The sequence below is a fragment of the Cynocephalus volans genome, chromosome 11 (genome assembly GCF_027409185.1).
Source record: "Cynocephalus volans isolate mCynVol1 chromosome 11, mCynVol1.pri, whole genome shotgun sequence".
In the NCBI taxonomy this organism is placed as follows: Eukaryota; Metazoa; Chordata; class Mammalia; order Dermoptera; family Cynocephalidae; genus Cynocephalus; species Cynocephalus volans.
In genome coordinates, this window is record NC_084470.1 from 118,451,637 (window position 1) to 118,466,997 (window position 15,361).

Sequence of the window (15,361 nt, forward strand, 5' to 3'; positions counted from 1 at the left end):
CCTCTGAGTGGGTCAGAAATCAATCCTGACAAGTCAGATGTCATCATTGCTGGCTGGGACAGAGTTTGGGGGAGGCCGCCAGGTTTAGGGGTTAATAGCACATAACTTCTTTGAACTGTGACACTTACCCACTCACACGTGGGCACCTCTGGGTACCAGGTTCTGTTCTCTGAGCAAGTGATAATTTGGGGACCAAGCACACCATAGCCAGAATCACAATGGATGGTGATCTGTTCAGATTCAACATATTGTCTCTTATCCACAGACAGTTTTCCATGTACTATGTCTGGCTTCACACACAGAGCTGTAATGGAAACATATTTTAAAGCAATCTGTAAATCTACAAGAAAACACATGATAATGGTCTCGGATAATAAGATTTAGATACTGCTGATTGTCCTATCTTATTATTGTTATTTTTATAACAATAATATTATCATTTTTATTGAGCATGACCACCTATCAGACATTATGTGATTACCTTTCTGGGATTACCTCATTTATCTCTCAAGATAGCCCTATGAAGTCAGTGCTGTTACTACTTCCATTTTATCCAGGAGAAACTTGAGATACAGAGACCCTCAGGGGCCAAGGTCATAAAGGTTTAAATAAAGTGAAAGGATATAAATAAATGTATGTGATCCCAGAGACTTATAAATCAAAGCAACTATCCTTCACTGTCTTGATCTCTGCAAGATTCTAGGTATAAATGTGAAACCTCAAGCCTATCATTCTCCTGGGTGCAAGGAGACAATATTGGCCAATAAATCTTGAAGTTATTGTTAGTAAAACAACATTAAAGCTCTATGCATCAGACCCAATCTTAACACCGGTCCCCACAACAGGTTGCAAACCACACACACCTACATCATGCATGGCAGGTGGTACCTGGCCCGTCTCTGTTAGAAATACCTGTCACAACATGATGTTCAGAGACGGCCTAGGAGAGCTTACATTCACACTACAGTAACTTTTGAAAAGTTTTCCACAAGCCGACGATACACTCATATAAAACATGATGCTTTCGGAATGTTTCTGGAAATTTATAGAAGAAATTGGGAATATTGGCTGCCTCAAGAAGGCTGAATTTTGTGATGGTGAGAAAGAAGTGGAGGAGATTAAGGTTAATTCAGATTAAGATTAATTCAGCCAGCCCTTTGTACTTTTTGCATTGGTTACCATTTGTATTTATTATTTAAAATAATCAAATTATTTTGTGCTCCTTTATCAGAGAAGAAACTTTGCTCTCATTCCTTTTATGACAGTTTCATGACTTAGCCGTGGGCTGAAAAGGGAGCTGGGGTTACCTTTGCATTGAGGAGCTGGATGTGACCAGCCTGAAGAACTGCACGAGAGTTTTGCCTGTCCGACCAGAGTATATCCTTCATCACATTCGTATATAAACTCATCTTTGGGAATAATGTATGAAGTAACCCGTCTATGATGTCCATGGGCAATGCTAGGAGGAAACCTGCAATCTTGATGGTGAGACGGGAAAGTGAGAAAGGTGAGCTTGCAGACTGTATAAAATAGCACATCCCAGAATCTGGGTGGTGTGTGGCGGGCTCCATTCTGTCTTTCCATCTTCTCTGCCCACAAGGTCACATGGTCTGCCCTAGGCACCTGTGCTGCCCTCCTAGAGAACTCAGCTGAGGAGCTGTAGGAAGCCTTGAGCTATGAGCTTTTAGGTTTCCCTTCACTACGTTGACAAGTCCACTCAACTTTACATTGTCAGGGACCATTTTGGCCGAAGGCTGGACGCAGCCCTAAGTCACATGGTGCTAGTGGTGCACTTAACTGATTTCAGGCTGAATGTGGAGATGTGCGTCAGTGAGAAACTGTAAGGATGTTAAGTCAATCCACAATCTCCGAGTCATTGCTCCCCAATCCAACTGTCCGTCCATCCTCACCAAGAATACACTCACAGCACTGTAAGATATTCCAGAGCAGAGCTCACAGGAAGAATAAAAATGGTGACTTGCACATTGAAATAACAAAGAGGACACAGTGCAGAGCACCTCTCTGCAAGGGATCTCTGTCAGGGTCCACCAACAGTGCATGAGAAAGTCAAATAAATGGAGCAGTGGGAACGTCAGACAAAGAGCTATGCTGGTGTACGGTTTCCACTGAGGACTGAAACCAAGTAATGGTAGTTTCAGAATTGTATATTTACTAGAAACAAAAGTTTAAAAACCTTTTCCAACCCATGCATATTTAGAAAATGCTCCCCTGGCCTTTCTCATGGACCCCTCAACCTTAACTATCACTACTTTCTTATATGAGTCCTCATTATAGGCTAATTAATCCATCTAGCTCTTGGTGCCCAAGTCCATCATACACACTCCCACGTCTGTACCCGTGCTCATATCATCTCTCCTGCCTACATGCCACGCTTCCTTCTCTGCTCGCTGCTCAAGTCCTGTTCGCTCTGTGAAGATTTCTCTTCCTTCCCCACAAAACGGTCATTTATTTCTCTGAACTCCTACAGCAGCTGTTAGGAAGAGATTATATATCATATCCAGCAAGTTATTGAGATCTTACTGTAACCTAGATGGTATGTATACGTTATCTAAGCATACTAGAGCACTATGTATACCATACATATATAAAACATATAGTATTATACTATTTACATTATATATATAAATGCATCATATGTATAATATGTATTCTATGGCATTCTATTTATGGATAACATAAATAGTATATGTGTAGTATGCATACTTTTTACTATATTATTGACACAATATATCCATAATCTAGACACTTTATATGTAGTATCTCATCCAATCATCATAATTCCCATAAGACATACACATTGTCATCTTTCCCACCTCTAACAGAAGAAAACATATCTTTGGAGCATTTAAGTATCTTGCTCCTTGTTAGGCAGCTAATGAGTGGCAAAGACAGAGTTAGAACTGAGGTCTGTTTTGCTCAAAAGCCTATATTCTCTGTGACTCCAGTCTACACTTTCTAGTTACTATTTAACAGCTAACTTATACTGTTTGTATTTACAATTTTTTCTGCTTGAGAACAGGGAACAAGTCTCAAGTATCTTTGCATTTTCGTTTTTGACATTGTAGGTCCAAAATAAATGTTCACCTATGTATAAGCCTAAGGTTCACAAGTTGAATTTTCTAAACCTTGGATGGAACAAATCATTAGGAAAAGCCATTTGGTGAACTAATCGAATAAAACATTATTCAAATCCATCCCCATAAGGCTGTTCAACAGGCACTGAGGCATATCCTTATAATATTGTAAGGAAAATAAGACATAACCACATGATTATAATCCCAGATCCAAGAGGGTATTTACTTGAAGAACACACACAACACACACAGAACATTCTATTAAAGAATGGAAGAAATGGGAAAGTGCCTTCTTGCCTTTTTCCATGCCTCTGGTTCTGGGTGGGAAATAACAAATCAGAATAAGTAAGTAAATACCTTTTTCTTCCCCACTGGGTTTTTACCTTTTTCACAAAGTGGTATTTCAGGATCCCAGGTATTATTGGCTTTGCAACGAATCTGACTACTGCCTTTCAAAGTAAATCCATCATTACACTTGAATGTCACACTGTCATTGTAGAAATACGGGGCTTCCTCGCCAGATATCTTGTACCCATTTGCAACATGGGCCTGTGAGCACTGGATAGGAGGGAGGGACAGTTTACAGAGAGGAGCAGGGCCACTCCAGGTGCCTCTCTCTCGATCATCGCTTATGCACTGGATGGTGCTCTTCCCAATGAGGCTGAATTCCACTCCTCTCTCCGGCCCGGGGTTACATGTGTAAGTGACCGTGGTTCCATATGGAACGTCTTCTGAGGAACTTCCTGTGTGTGTCCCATTGTAGATGACAGGGGGTGGTGGGCAGGTGATTTCTGGAGAGATGAAAAGATACTATAAAAATCTGTTCCAGTATCTGATATTTTACCATTATTCTTCAAACTCCTTTGCTCAATTGATGTTTTCTGAATGAACAATTATTAAGAAAGAGCGGGAGACCCTCATTCCCCATCTCCCGCCTCCCTACCTCCCCGTCACACCGCTCATCCCTCAGAAGGACACAGCGTGGGCTGCGCAGAGCAGCCTGTGGCTCAGTGTCCCTGCGTACTCACCGCTCTCGCAGGTGGGCAGGGGTGTCGGCCCCCACGTCTTATTTGCTTGGCACCAGACAGATTTGTTTCCTTTCATGGTGAAGTTGGCTTTACACGTAAATGTCACAGAATTGCCATGCCTGTATGGTGGCCTAGATCCTTTTTCTCTGTATCCCCCTGGTACTGTGGGCTCAGGGCAAAGAGAATTTCTATTGTAATATTCACATATAGGAGCAGCTTTATCCCAGATTCCATTCACTTGGTCTTTACTTGTACAAAAAATAGTTTTTTCTCCGATGAGGCGAAAAAAAGGTGAACAGTCATACCGTACCACAGTACCAAGAGGTATGGGGCCAGAATGATAACTACTCCAACCATTTTTGATAGGAGGAGGAGGGTCACAAGAAATCCCTGAAACATAGACAAGGAACTATGTGGGCACACTGATGCTGACAATAAAAAGATTCAAATTTAGATAAAATGTCCAAATACATGTCATATCGTTTGTTCAGAATCAGACTAGAAATCCGTATAATTTATTTCTTACACATAATCTCTGCATATTCCCAAACTCTTAAGTTCTTACCCCTCTCTTGATCGTCAGCAAACATATCAATATAAGCCATCTTGATGAAACAATAGCAATGAAATAATTTATCCACAAGTTATGTCTAATCACTTTTAATTATAAAACAGAAGGCAAGCAGCACATGAAAATAGAATATTAATGACAAGCTAATTATATATGTGCAGGTACCATGGACTAATGAAATTTGGGCTCAGTATACCTGGTTTTAAATCACCACTGTCTTCCATAGCTGTGTGACCTCAGGCAAGGCTTACCCTCCTCTCTAAGCCTCGGTTTCCTACTCTATAGTATAATTCAAGTACCTCATTAAGCATAGTGAGAATCCAGTGAGGTAAAAGTACGTGAGAAGGGCATTCACAACACCTATAACATGCTAATTATTCAATGCCTTTTTCAAACCCACAACTGGGTCCACAGGTGGTATAACATGCTAATTATTCAATGCCTTTTTCAAACCCACAACTGGGTCCACAGGTGGTGTGACCACATTTGGTCCTGCTTCTGAAGACACGGCAGCCTCACTACTAGTCATTTGTCATCCCTTGATGATGGATTCACTTGAAAAAGTTATAGGAAGTAAGCAGATGTTTCGAATAATGACCTCATATTCTTTATTTACTTGTTTTAATGGCATGAGAAATATTACTTATTTATAGCTGCTTTGGTATAGTATACTTTTCCTGAGTGAGTCTTAGGATAAAGGGAAAATTGCCAACCTCTAGAACTCCCAGATAATTTCCATTTGGCTCAAGGAGGAGCTCTTCAGTAGAGGAACTGGAGAGGACACAGCCGAAGTGTTTCAGCACATCAGCACTTGGTTTCAGTAGCGGTAACTTTCGAGAAGCTATATCTTTATATGTACAGAATCCACAATATAATATGCAGTCAGTTGAATAAGTTTAATAGTTTTTGTTTGCATTATAGAATACAGAAAAGGTGGCATATAATGCTCAAAGTACATATGCTGATGTTACAGTGGATAAATGCATGGGAACCCAACAAAAACTGAGAGAAAAGATCCATACTTGATTGTCTTTGTTTTAGACTCATGTTCATAGACATGAAACTTATTCCAAAGTGTGAGTGCTGTCATTTCTTATGGGACACCTTGAGTAGAAGATTTGCCATTTAACTAGAACATAAAGAATAAGTGGTAGCAAATCATCACTACAACAAACCAATTCTTAGTTGTATGGAATTAATCACTTCTCTCAAGTACATGGTATTAATGGGATCTATATTTTTAAGTATTTCTGGCTTAAGGAAAAAGTCCAAGGTTATTTGTGACTCATCTCAGCTACATGATGACTTCAGTCCAGATAAAAACACAGAGAAAAAATCCTAACAATTGTATTCTTTTTTTTGAATTCTCCCGTTCCTTTTCAACATCCAAATGTCAATGTTCTCTTGACCATCTGGAAGAAAAAAGCTTTAGTTCTTAGTGAAGAAAACATCAAAGACCTTGTCGCCTAAGCTGACGCCATAGAGCTGCTCCTGGTGAGCCCCAAATCATCTTTTCATTTTCCATAAGAAGAGACTTAACTTCTGAACCAAAACTTTGCTTTTTCAAAAGATGAAAGGACAATTGCCAGCTTTGGCTGGCCAGGCACAACACACACCGTTTGAGAAAATCAAGAGGATATGGCTCATAACTGAGCTCTCGGTGATGAAGAGTAAAGAGAAGGAGAGAAAAAAAACCAAAGAGAGAGGAAAAATTAACCATCTTTACAGACCACACTTTGCAATGCTTAGCTATGGGTACTAGGTCCTAATTTGGGCCCCCCACCTCACACTCACCTCTCAACACAAACAAAGGAGGCTTCTGCCCCAAGCTGGAGATTATGAAGAGGAACAACACTGCCATGAAGAGGTTGGTAGGATTGACATTGCATGATTTTATTAGGAAAAGAGAGACAGGCTGGCACATGAAGAGTGGGGAAACAGTTGTGTTTCCTTCAGATGGAAGTGAGCTTTAGGCACCTTCACATGTGGGGTTGCTTGGCTCCAGGTTCCCAAGGACATACACTGCACAGGGTCAGTTCCAATGAGGGTGCAGCCAGGCACACAGCTGTAGGAGACTTCCTGTCCAGTTGGAAAGAATTCCTCATCCCTTTTGTTATAATTACCATGTGGAGGTGGTAGACAACCTGAGAGAAAACAGGATCAGCAGTCCTCTTATTTCTAAAAAAAGAACTTTTTTGTCTACATCTTATAGCCAGCTGGGGTTGGTGGGGGTGGGATGCAGGTGCTCAAGTCAACTCTCCTGAGTGTAAGGAGAGACTCCTTTGGGTGAGGTGGAGGGGGGCTCACATGCATTACTTTTCGGGCTTGGTGATCCATGCCACGGTCTGTTTTCTCCATCCTGACCTACACCAGGAAGCACTGGACCCTATCATTATTTTCCACTTCATTCAAGTCAATGGGTCTGAGATGTTCTCTCACCAATTTTTTACCACCAACATTTACCATTTCCTTCTGTTCCCAAAACAAAGTTGATGAGGTGTCTGAGCTTTGTGAAAAGTTCTCCCAATACTGCTAGGTTTTTAGAAAGTCAGACACTTCTCAATAAGAGTAGGAGGAAAGAGGAGTATGGGAGGCAGAGACACAGCCTGAGTATAACACATGCCCTGCATCTTCAACATTGAGGTATTACTTTCAAAGTTTTGTGAATTCTTAAACCAGAAAACCAAAGCATATGTAGTGTAATTCTCCAACTCTTCCCATAGGGAAGAAGATAAACAAATGATAGCTCTGTGCCCAGAAGTACCCAAACCAAGTGTAATGCTCCTGGGTACTCATTTTGATGTGTAGATGCCCAATTTCCCTCTAGAAGGGGTCAATAGGAATTCAATAGGGTGCAACAAAGAGATTGCTTCACTCACATTCACGAAAAGGCAAATCTGGGTACTTTCCAGGTTACAACATTGTCTGAAATAACAAATGTAGCAGAAGAGTCACCACCAAGTTAACAGCTAAAGACAAAGAGATGAGTGATCATCTCCCAGCTGAACTTACATTTTAGAAAAGCCTAGATCTTTCTCCACTGAAAGAATGCCAAAGAATAGAATATCATGTTAATACGTTATCACAAGTAGTGGTGACAGAGTAAGGACTCATACAAAGATTCAACAATCTGAAGTCGAATGAAATTTGGCTTCCTCATCCATAGCATTGGAGATTTAGAATTGGAAGAAGAGTCGTCCAAAGTTCTTTCCCTCCTAGGATGCTCCCTAGTGGGTAATCCTGAAGAGCTGTCTCTGGAGTGGATCAGGGAGATAATTCTCTTCTTGCTTATCTATTTTAAAGGGTAGGTGGCAATTACTCAGGTCTCCTTTGGAAGACTGATGGTTTCTGGTTAGAACTACTGGTCTGATATCCACGTGCCCTGGCGATGTCCCCTGCCAACTCACCCTTTACTACAAGAATATGTCATTGTTGACCCAAACTAGACACCCATGGCTGTAAGCACAGAGCCCTGGAGAGATTTATAGGACCATACATGATTTACCTATTAGGAAAACAAAACAAAACAGTATTTGGGGCTAGGATTAGGAAGACACTTGTGTTTTATATTAATTCCCAATCTGACTGGACTTGATGAAAAGCCTACTTATGTTTACTCAAAGAAACTTTGATATTTACAAAACCTGTACCTTCCAAAGGATCAGTCAACTCCAGAATATTATTTGTTTAAAGCAGAGTTTATATTTCTCAGCATGATTGCAAACTTTATTTCTGGCCAATTATAACTTATAATCTCCGTTTCCCCTTTTTGTGTTCTGTCAGTGGATGGCACCATCTACCAAGTCTCCTGGCTTGAAAAACCTCATAGTCATCACATCCTTCCTGTAACTCATCCTCTACCCCTGCCCTTCATTTAACTTGTCACCAAATCTCTCTGCAAACCAACTACTTTGCCACTGCTGTGGTCTCCCATTGGAGCACTGAGTGACATAATCTATGTTTTCAACTCTGGTCTCCCTGGTACATCTTCTATCCCACTGTACACATGATCTTTCAGTAGCACAAATGTGGCCATGCCACTCCCCACATTTAAAGACTGACAACGGCTCACCATCGTTTATGGGAAAGTGCATGGCCTTTCGCAGTAAGCTCTAGTCCACTTAATCAACTGCTGTTCCTGACCATGAACCCTATGCTCCAGCCACACTGATTTTGTCTATTTTCCTGGGACATCATCACATTCTTTCTGCCTCTCTGCTGCTGCAGATGCTGTTTCCTCTTCCCATAAGGCCAAGATTCCCCTAATTCTCTTAGATGGCATTTATTATTTACTCCTCTGTGATCTCATACCAGTTATTCTCTATAAAGAAAAGATATTACATCATAGTGTAGTACATGTTTAAGATTCAGTCTTCACAACTGCTGTATGAATTCCTAAAGGCAGAGACTGTCAGATTAATTTTTGTGTCTCTCCCAAGCCCCATTGTCTAACCTAGTGCTTCATACCTAGTAGTAACTCAAAACATATCTTGAATCGGGAACGAATGAGGTGAAACTAATATTCCTTCTAACTTCTAACCTCACACAGTACAGAAGCCACAGAACCAAGTCATGGAGATTACAGGACAAATAGGGGTGCCCAGCTGTGATGACTTAACCCCAATACCCAATGCCTTTGTAAGTAAAAGGAAACATAGAGAACCCAGGAGCCCCCTTCACAGAAGATGACATGCTAATTTATGATCTTTTATCTTGAAATATCACGTTTTCCCATGAAACATGCTGATAGATGCTAAGATGCTTCTATTGCAGGATTACTCACATTTACAGAACTACTGAGCATCTGACACTTGAAGGTCTCTAGGCAGGTGATAAAGAATAACCTCTTGATATACCTGCAGAGGCATTTGTATTTTAAGATGTCCCAATAGCAAACTCAGATTGATCACTCTGAATTTTAGGCTTAGCAAAATGATACCTTGACAGAAACTCACACTGACCTAGGGACAAAGACCACAGAATATTATAACCAAATGAGGCTAAAAGCTCCTCTGCTCCATTTCATCACCAATGATCCCGACAAATTTGATCTTTAAAAAATAAGTCTAACCTGGGGCAATATTCTCTGGGACAAAGAACACACATCACTGCAGCATGGATGAATGTACAGAGAAACAGTCTCACAGTTTCAAAGAATATTTAGAAGAGACTTCAGAGAAAGAGCTGAAGAAAATTATTTTTCATAAAATTCCAGAAAGACCCTGGGGTTGTTTCATCTTCCTACAGTCCTACAAGTAAAACTCAGTGTTGTATGTGTGTTTGTTCCCACCAATGTCAGAGCCTGGGGGAAACAGGAAAGGTGTGTGCAAAGGCCTTGAAGGATGGGTGCATGTGTTTTGATTTGGTTTTGGGTTTTGTTTTTTAGGGGGAGAGAGAATGTTAATATTTTCTCCCAGACTTATGGAGGTATAACTAGCATACAAAAAAATTGCACATAGTCAATATGCATTGTTTGGTGAGTTTAGAGTAAAAACTGGAACCATGTAAGCAAAAATCTTATAAATAAAACTTTTCTGGTTTAGCACAGGAAACTAAAGTACATCAGAGATCTTGTAAAACTCAGAGCATGTATGATCTCTTAAAACTACTTTAATTAATTACATAACTGTATTAATGCAAACTTTAGGACCTAGAGAGAAGAAAATATGTTTATTTATTATTCGTCATTATTTTATTCTGTCAGCCTAGTAGAGTAAGATGCCCCCAACGTGAGCTTAGTAAATACTTTCTGATGGGTACTGTATTAGAGGAACTAATCATTTCAAATAGTTCCCTATCTTGAATAATAACATTATTATTACTAATAATAAAACAAATATTATCCCAGGAGATGGGTAAGAAACTGTAACAACCATATACTTGAGGATGTACATGAAAAAGTCATTTTTCTGTGTATGACAGAGAACTCATTTTTCAAGTCCCAAAATTTATATGCAGAAAGCAAGAATTTAAATCTTCCAGATCAAATGGCAATCCAGGCAAAAAGGTGCCTAGCTTTGAAATTCTCCCAGAATAGCACTATATTTTAACATCAAATTTATCTCCTCCTTTTTCAAACAAGTCTGAGATGGATGCTGGTGAAAGCCAAAGAGTGAACATGGACTGAGTGACACAACGGCAGGACACAGCTCCCAAGGCTGCAGCCAGACCCAGCCTTTCTGCAGCCCCCACTGCTATTGGGGAAGTCACACAGCCTGGATCTAACAACAGCCATCACCATCACCATTGGGACCCAGATCTCACGGTAGGTCCCCTTCCATTGATTTCCTCAACTCCTTAGGTTTCCTCCAGTAACACCTACAAATGTCTCCATGTCCATACTCTGTGCAAAACAGAATAGGGAATATCAGGATTTGACCTCAATGAAGACCAACTTCTTGGCCCTGACACTAATTGCACCAGTTATTCTAATCAACTGATTTAACCTGACATTAGTGTATATAAATAAGGACAATACCAAATTATCCTCTATCAGCTGAAAATAATTAAATTTACAAGATTTAGCCAGAAGCAGTGACACAGACTAAGACAGAACCAAGACTGGAAACAGCAGAAGCGGCAGTGTGCTTCGTAACACAACTTTCCATGGGGAAAGGAGACAAGAAGTGCACTTTCAGGATGACAGAAATTGGGAAAGTCTCATCCCCGATAAGTAGATTGGGGACTCTCTCTCTCTTTGGGAACACTAGTTCTCATCGTTAATGAAATTGCCAAAATCTCAGGTCATGAGACAGAATTTCCCGAGATCAGTTTCACTTCCATATCAGAAAAGGGAAGGTGAATCCATAAACCATTGTGTCATATGTTTTCTTGAGGGTCACTGCACCCTGTTCACATCCTTCTACAAGTAGGAGTCAAAATCAGAGTAGATCACGAGTGTATCTAGAATAGATTGTGGCAAGACATTTACACACATCCCTCAGACCATGTTAAAAGCTAATAAGGCAAAGCAGCTACTGGAGGACAGAGACACCAGTAACTCTTTACTTTGGTCCAAGGGACTTTACCTGGAATGACTTAGAAATCCATTTGAAATGAACAAAGAACAAATACATAGGATAATGAAAATAAAACCAAAAGTTTGTTTAGAAAGTAGAATGGAGAGTTCAGATCCTGGTTTTGGCCAGCTGCAAAAATAACAATAGCCATCACCATCACCATTAGGACATAGATCTCACTGTAGGTCCCCTTCTTTTTGTTTTCTCAACTCCATGGGTTTCCTCCAGTAACACCTACAAATGTCTCCATGTACATACTCTGTGCAAAACAGGAAGACTCTACAGGGAAAAACCAAGGTTTGACCTCAATTAAAAACAGCTTCTTGACCCAGACACTACTTGCACCAGTTACTCTAATCAAGTTATTTAACCTGGAATTAAATAAGGACAATACCAAATTATCCTCCACCAGCTGAAAATAATTAAATTTACAAGATTTGGTCAGAAGCAGAAATATAGACTAAGACGGAACCGAAATCTGGAAACAGCAGAAGCAGCAGTGTGCTTCGTAACACGACTTTCCATGGTGAGAGGAAACAAGAAGTGCACTTTCTGGATGAGAGAAAATGGGAAAGTCATCCCCAATAAGATGACTTGGGGACTCTCTTTGTCTTTGGAGACACTAGCCCTCATTATTAATGAAATTGCCAAAATCTCAGGTCACGAGACAGAATTTCCAGAGATCAGTTTCACTTCCATATCAGAAAAGGGAAGGTGAGTCCATGAACCATTGTGTCATATGAGTTTTCTTGAGGGTCACTGCACCCTGTTCACATCCTTCTACAATTAGGGGTCAAAATCAGAGTAGATCACGAGTGGATTAAAATAGAAGATGGTGGCAAGACATTCACACCCACCCCTCAAACCATGTTAAAAACTAACTAGGCAGAGCAGTTTCTAATGGCAGGGATGGATTGGCTGTGCTTCAGGGACACGCAGAGGCAAGTGCGGCTGGAAGGCAGTGAGCAGAGCAGAGGGTACAAGTTCAAGTTAGAAAGCTGAGCAGGAGCGATCCTGTAGGGCTCCACAGGCCACAGTAAGACGTCTGCATGTTATCCTGAGTGGAAGTCACTGGAGAGTTCAAGCAGGACGGTCACATGACCTGATTTACTTTTTTAAAGAACAGTCTGGCAACTGGATGGAGAATGGATTGGACTGATAGTTTCAGAAGCAGGGGGTGCAGTTCGAGGCAAAAAGAATGAGGCTTGCACCAAATGGAGGCAGTGAGAAATGGACGTGTTTTGGAAGTAGAAATAGCAGGACTTTCTGTTGTATTAGATGTGGGCTAAGGAAATGGGAGGCTCCATGACTTCTAGCCTTTTGACTTCAGCTACTCAATTGATGGAGTTACCGTGTACTGAGAAGGGAAAGCCTGGAAAAGGAACAGGGTGTGAGTATGTAAGGAACAGAAACGGATTAAGAGACAGGCGCTATGTCAGGCACTGCACGCTTTATGCCATTTAAGTAGCAGCACAAAGCTGTAGAGGTGGCAGCACCCGCGTCGCACAGATAAGGACACAGACTGAGCCAGGTGTGTTGCCTTTCCTGCCACTTCAGTTCCCAGCGCTGGAGCCCAGGACCGTGCAGTTTCCAGCCCCCTTGCTGTCACTGCGATCGGCACACGCGCTGCCGCCGCGGGTGCAGACCGTGCACGGCCACGGCAGGGAGTTCACGCGGCCGCGGCGTGGCGGAGCCCCTGCCGATGGGGGCCCGACCCAGAGACAAGCAGGGTCCCCGGGACGCGGCGATCCCCGCCCCGCCCGCTGCAGCACAGCCGGGGCCGCCCGCCCGCCCGCGTCTCACCCCAGGCCGCCGGCAGCGCCAGCAGCACCAGCGCCGCCAGGAGGGCGCCTCCGCAGCAGGAGGGGACCGGCTCCGGGCTCCTGGGGGACGAGGCCGCCATCCTCCCGAGGGCTTCTAGAAACCAGGCGCGATCTGGAAGAGAATGGAAGTGACGGCAGCGCGGCGCGGAGGAGCAAGACCCGTCGCCGGGCTGCGCGCCCAGGGTCTGGGGAGGGCTGCGGGGTTCCGGGTGCAAAGCTTTTGACCGCAGCTTCCCCTTAATGGGCAAAGTCTAGCTGACTTCTCATTTGCATTGTTTCCAAGGATTTTCGCTCCCAGAGACCACCTTAGGGACCCAGGTACAGGAGCAGAGTCTGACACCCGTGTGGGGACCCGCGCTCCAGGCGGCGGCGGTGGGTGCGCGCGGCTGAGCCTCCACGCGCCCCCTGACCTGCCCTTTGCAGGGACCGGCGTGGGCAGCTCATGCAACGCCTGCTCTGTGCTGAGGGCAGTTGCAGGCGGTGTGTACGGTGCACAGAGAACGCGAAGGACCGGCTTCCTTATGCTGAACTGAGGTAGGCCGTGCCACTGAAAGCCTGATTAACGGAGCGGTTAAATAAGCTTTGCGTTTTTAGACTATAACACCGTGCACAGAATGGAGACTAGATTAGAACAGGGCGAGAGTGGATGCGGGAGACCAGTAAGGAGGCTTTTGCCATCATCCAAGTGAGATTTGATGGTAGCCTTGACTGGGGTGATAAAATGGACAACTAACAAGGATGATGTTGGTGACGGCATGCACTGGACTTGCTCAGGCACTGGAATTTGTTCATTTCCTCTATTAAAGCTGGTGGTGAGAAATAAAGAGAGAAAAAAAAAGGAATCTACCATTAGCCCCAGGATTAAAAATGAATGGCAATGCTACTTAAGGTAATAAGAAATATGAGGCAGGGTCAAGTTTAGGGAAGGGTGTTAAGAATTCATGGATGAGAAAAATGGGGGTGTGTGGTCGGCTGAATAATGTCCCCCCAAAGATGTCCACATCCTAATCTCTGGATCTGTGAGTGTTACCTTATATGGCAAAAGGGACTTTGCAGATATGATTATATTAAGGATCTTGAGATGGGGAGATTATCCTGTATTATCTAGGAAGGGCTGATGTAATTACAGGGATCCCTGTAAGAGGAAGGGAGTAGGTCAGCCTGGGAGAAAGGGAGACTGAGAGCAGAGATCGGAGAGTTGCTGCCATGAGACAAGGAATGCCAGCGGCTTCTAGAAGCTGGAAGAGGCAAGAAACAGATTCTATCCTGGAGCTTTCAGAAGGAAGCAGTCTTGCCAGCACCTTGATTTTAACTCTGTGAGACTCATTTTGGACTTCTGACCTCTGTAACGTAAAAGAATAAATTCGTGTTGTTTTGAGACACAGGTTGATTTGTTACAGCAAGAAAACTAATGAACGGGAAAGAGGTAGCTCCATCAAGGGAGACCATCAAAGACTTTTTTGCTTTTTGATTTTTGTCTTAAACGGGGAAAGACTTGGTCATAGGACAGATGGAGTTTAGAGAAGTCCAGGAGGTGGGGGGTGTTTAGGTAATGGTTGGGAATACAGGCAATTTGTCGATTATGAGACTCGACTTCCAGAAAGGCACAACAAGAGGACTTTTGAGAAAAGGAATGGATGGGAGACGGTCAAAAGCACAGGCATTGAGGAGACTGTCAAGGGAGAACCTGTAGAATAAACAAAAGGAAAATCAGAATGGAAGCAAAGAAACATCATCCCTGCAGGGGTTCTTAACATCTCTGTGTAACCTGTATACCCCTTTGCCTGGCTGGTAATGCCTATGAATCCCTTCTCACGACTACGTT

The 15,361-nt window shown here is 42.6% G+C and overlaps 1 protein-coding gene across 1 annotated transcript in view; it reads right to left on the reverse strand.

The window, feature by feature from the left end:
* LOC134390237 (uncharacterized) overlaps positions 1-15,361 on the reverse strand; it is a 56,355-nt gene that overhangs the window by 570 nt on the left and 40,424 nt on the right. Inside the window, exons 11-16 of the mRNA XM_063113458.1 lie at positions 13,859-14,091; positions 13,387-13,772; positions 4,124-4,311; positions 3,479-3,886; positions 1,308-1,478; positions 129-304 (exon numbers count right to left, since the gene is read on the reverse strand). Coding sequence (XP_062969528.1) covers positions 129-304; positions 1,308-1,478; positions 3,479-3,886; positions 4,124-4,311; positions 13,387-13,772; positions 13,859-14,091 — 1,562 coding nt within the window. The remainder of the gene's footprint in view (positions 1-128; positions 305-1,307; positions 1,479-3,478; positions 3,887-4,123; positions 4,312-13,386; positions 13,773-13,858; positions 14,092-15,361) is intronic.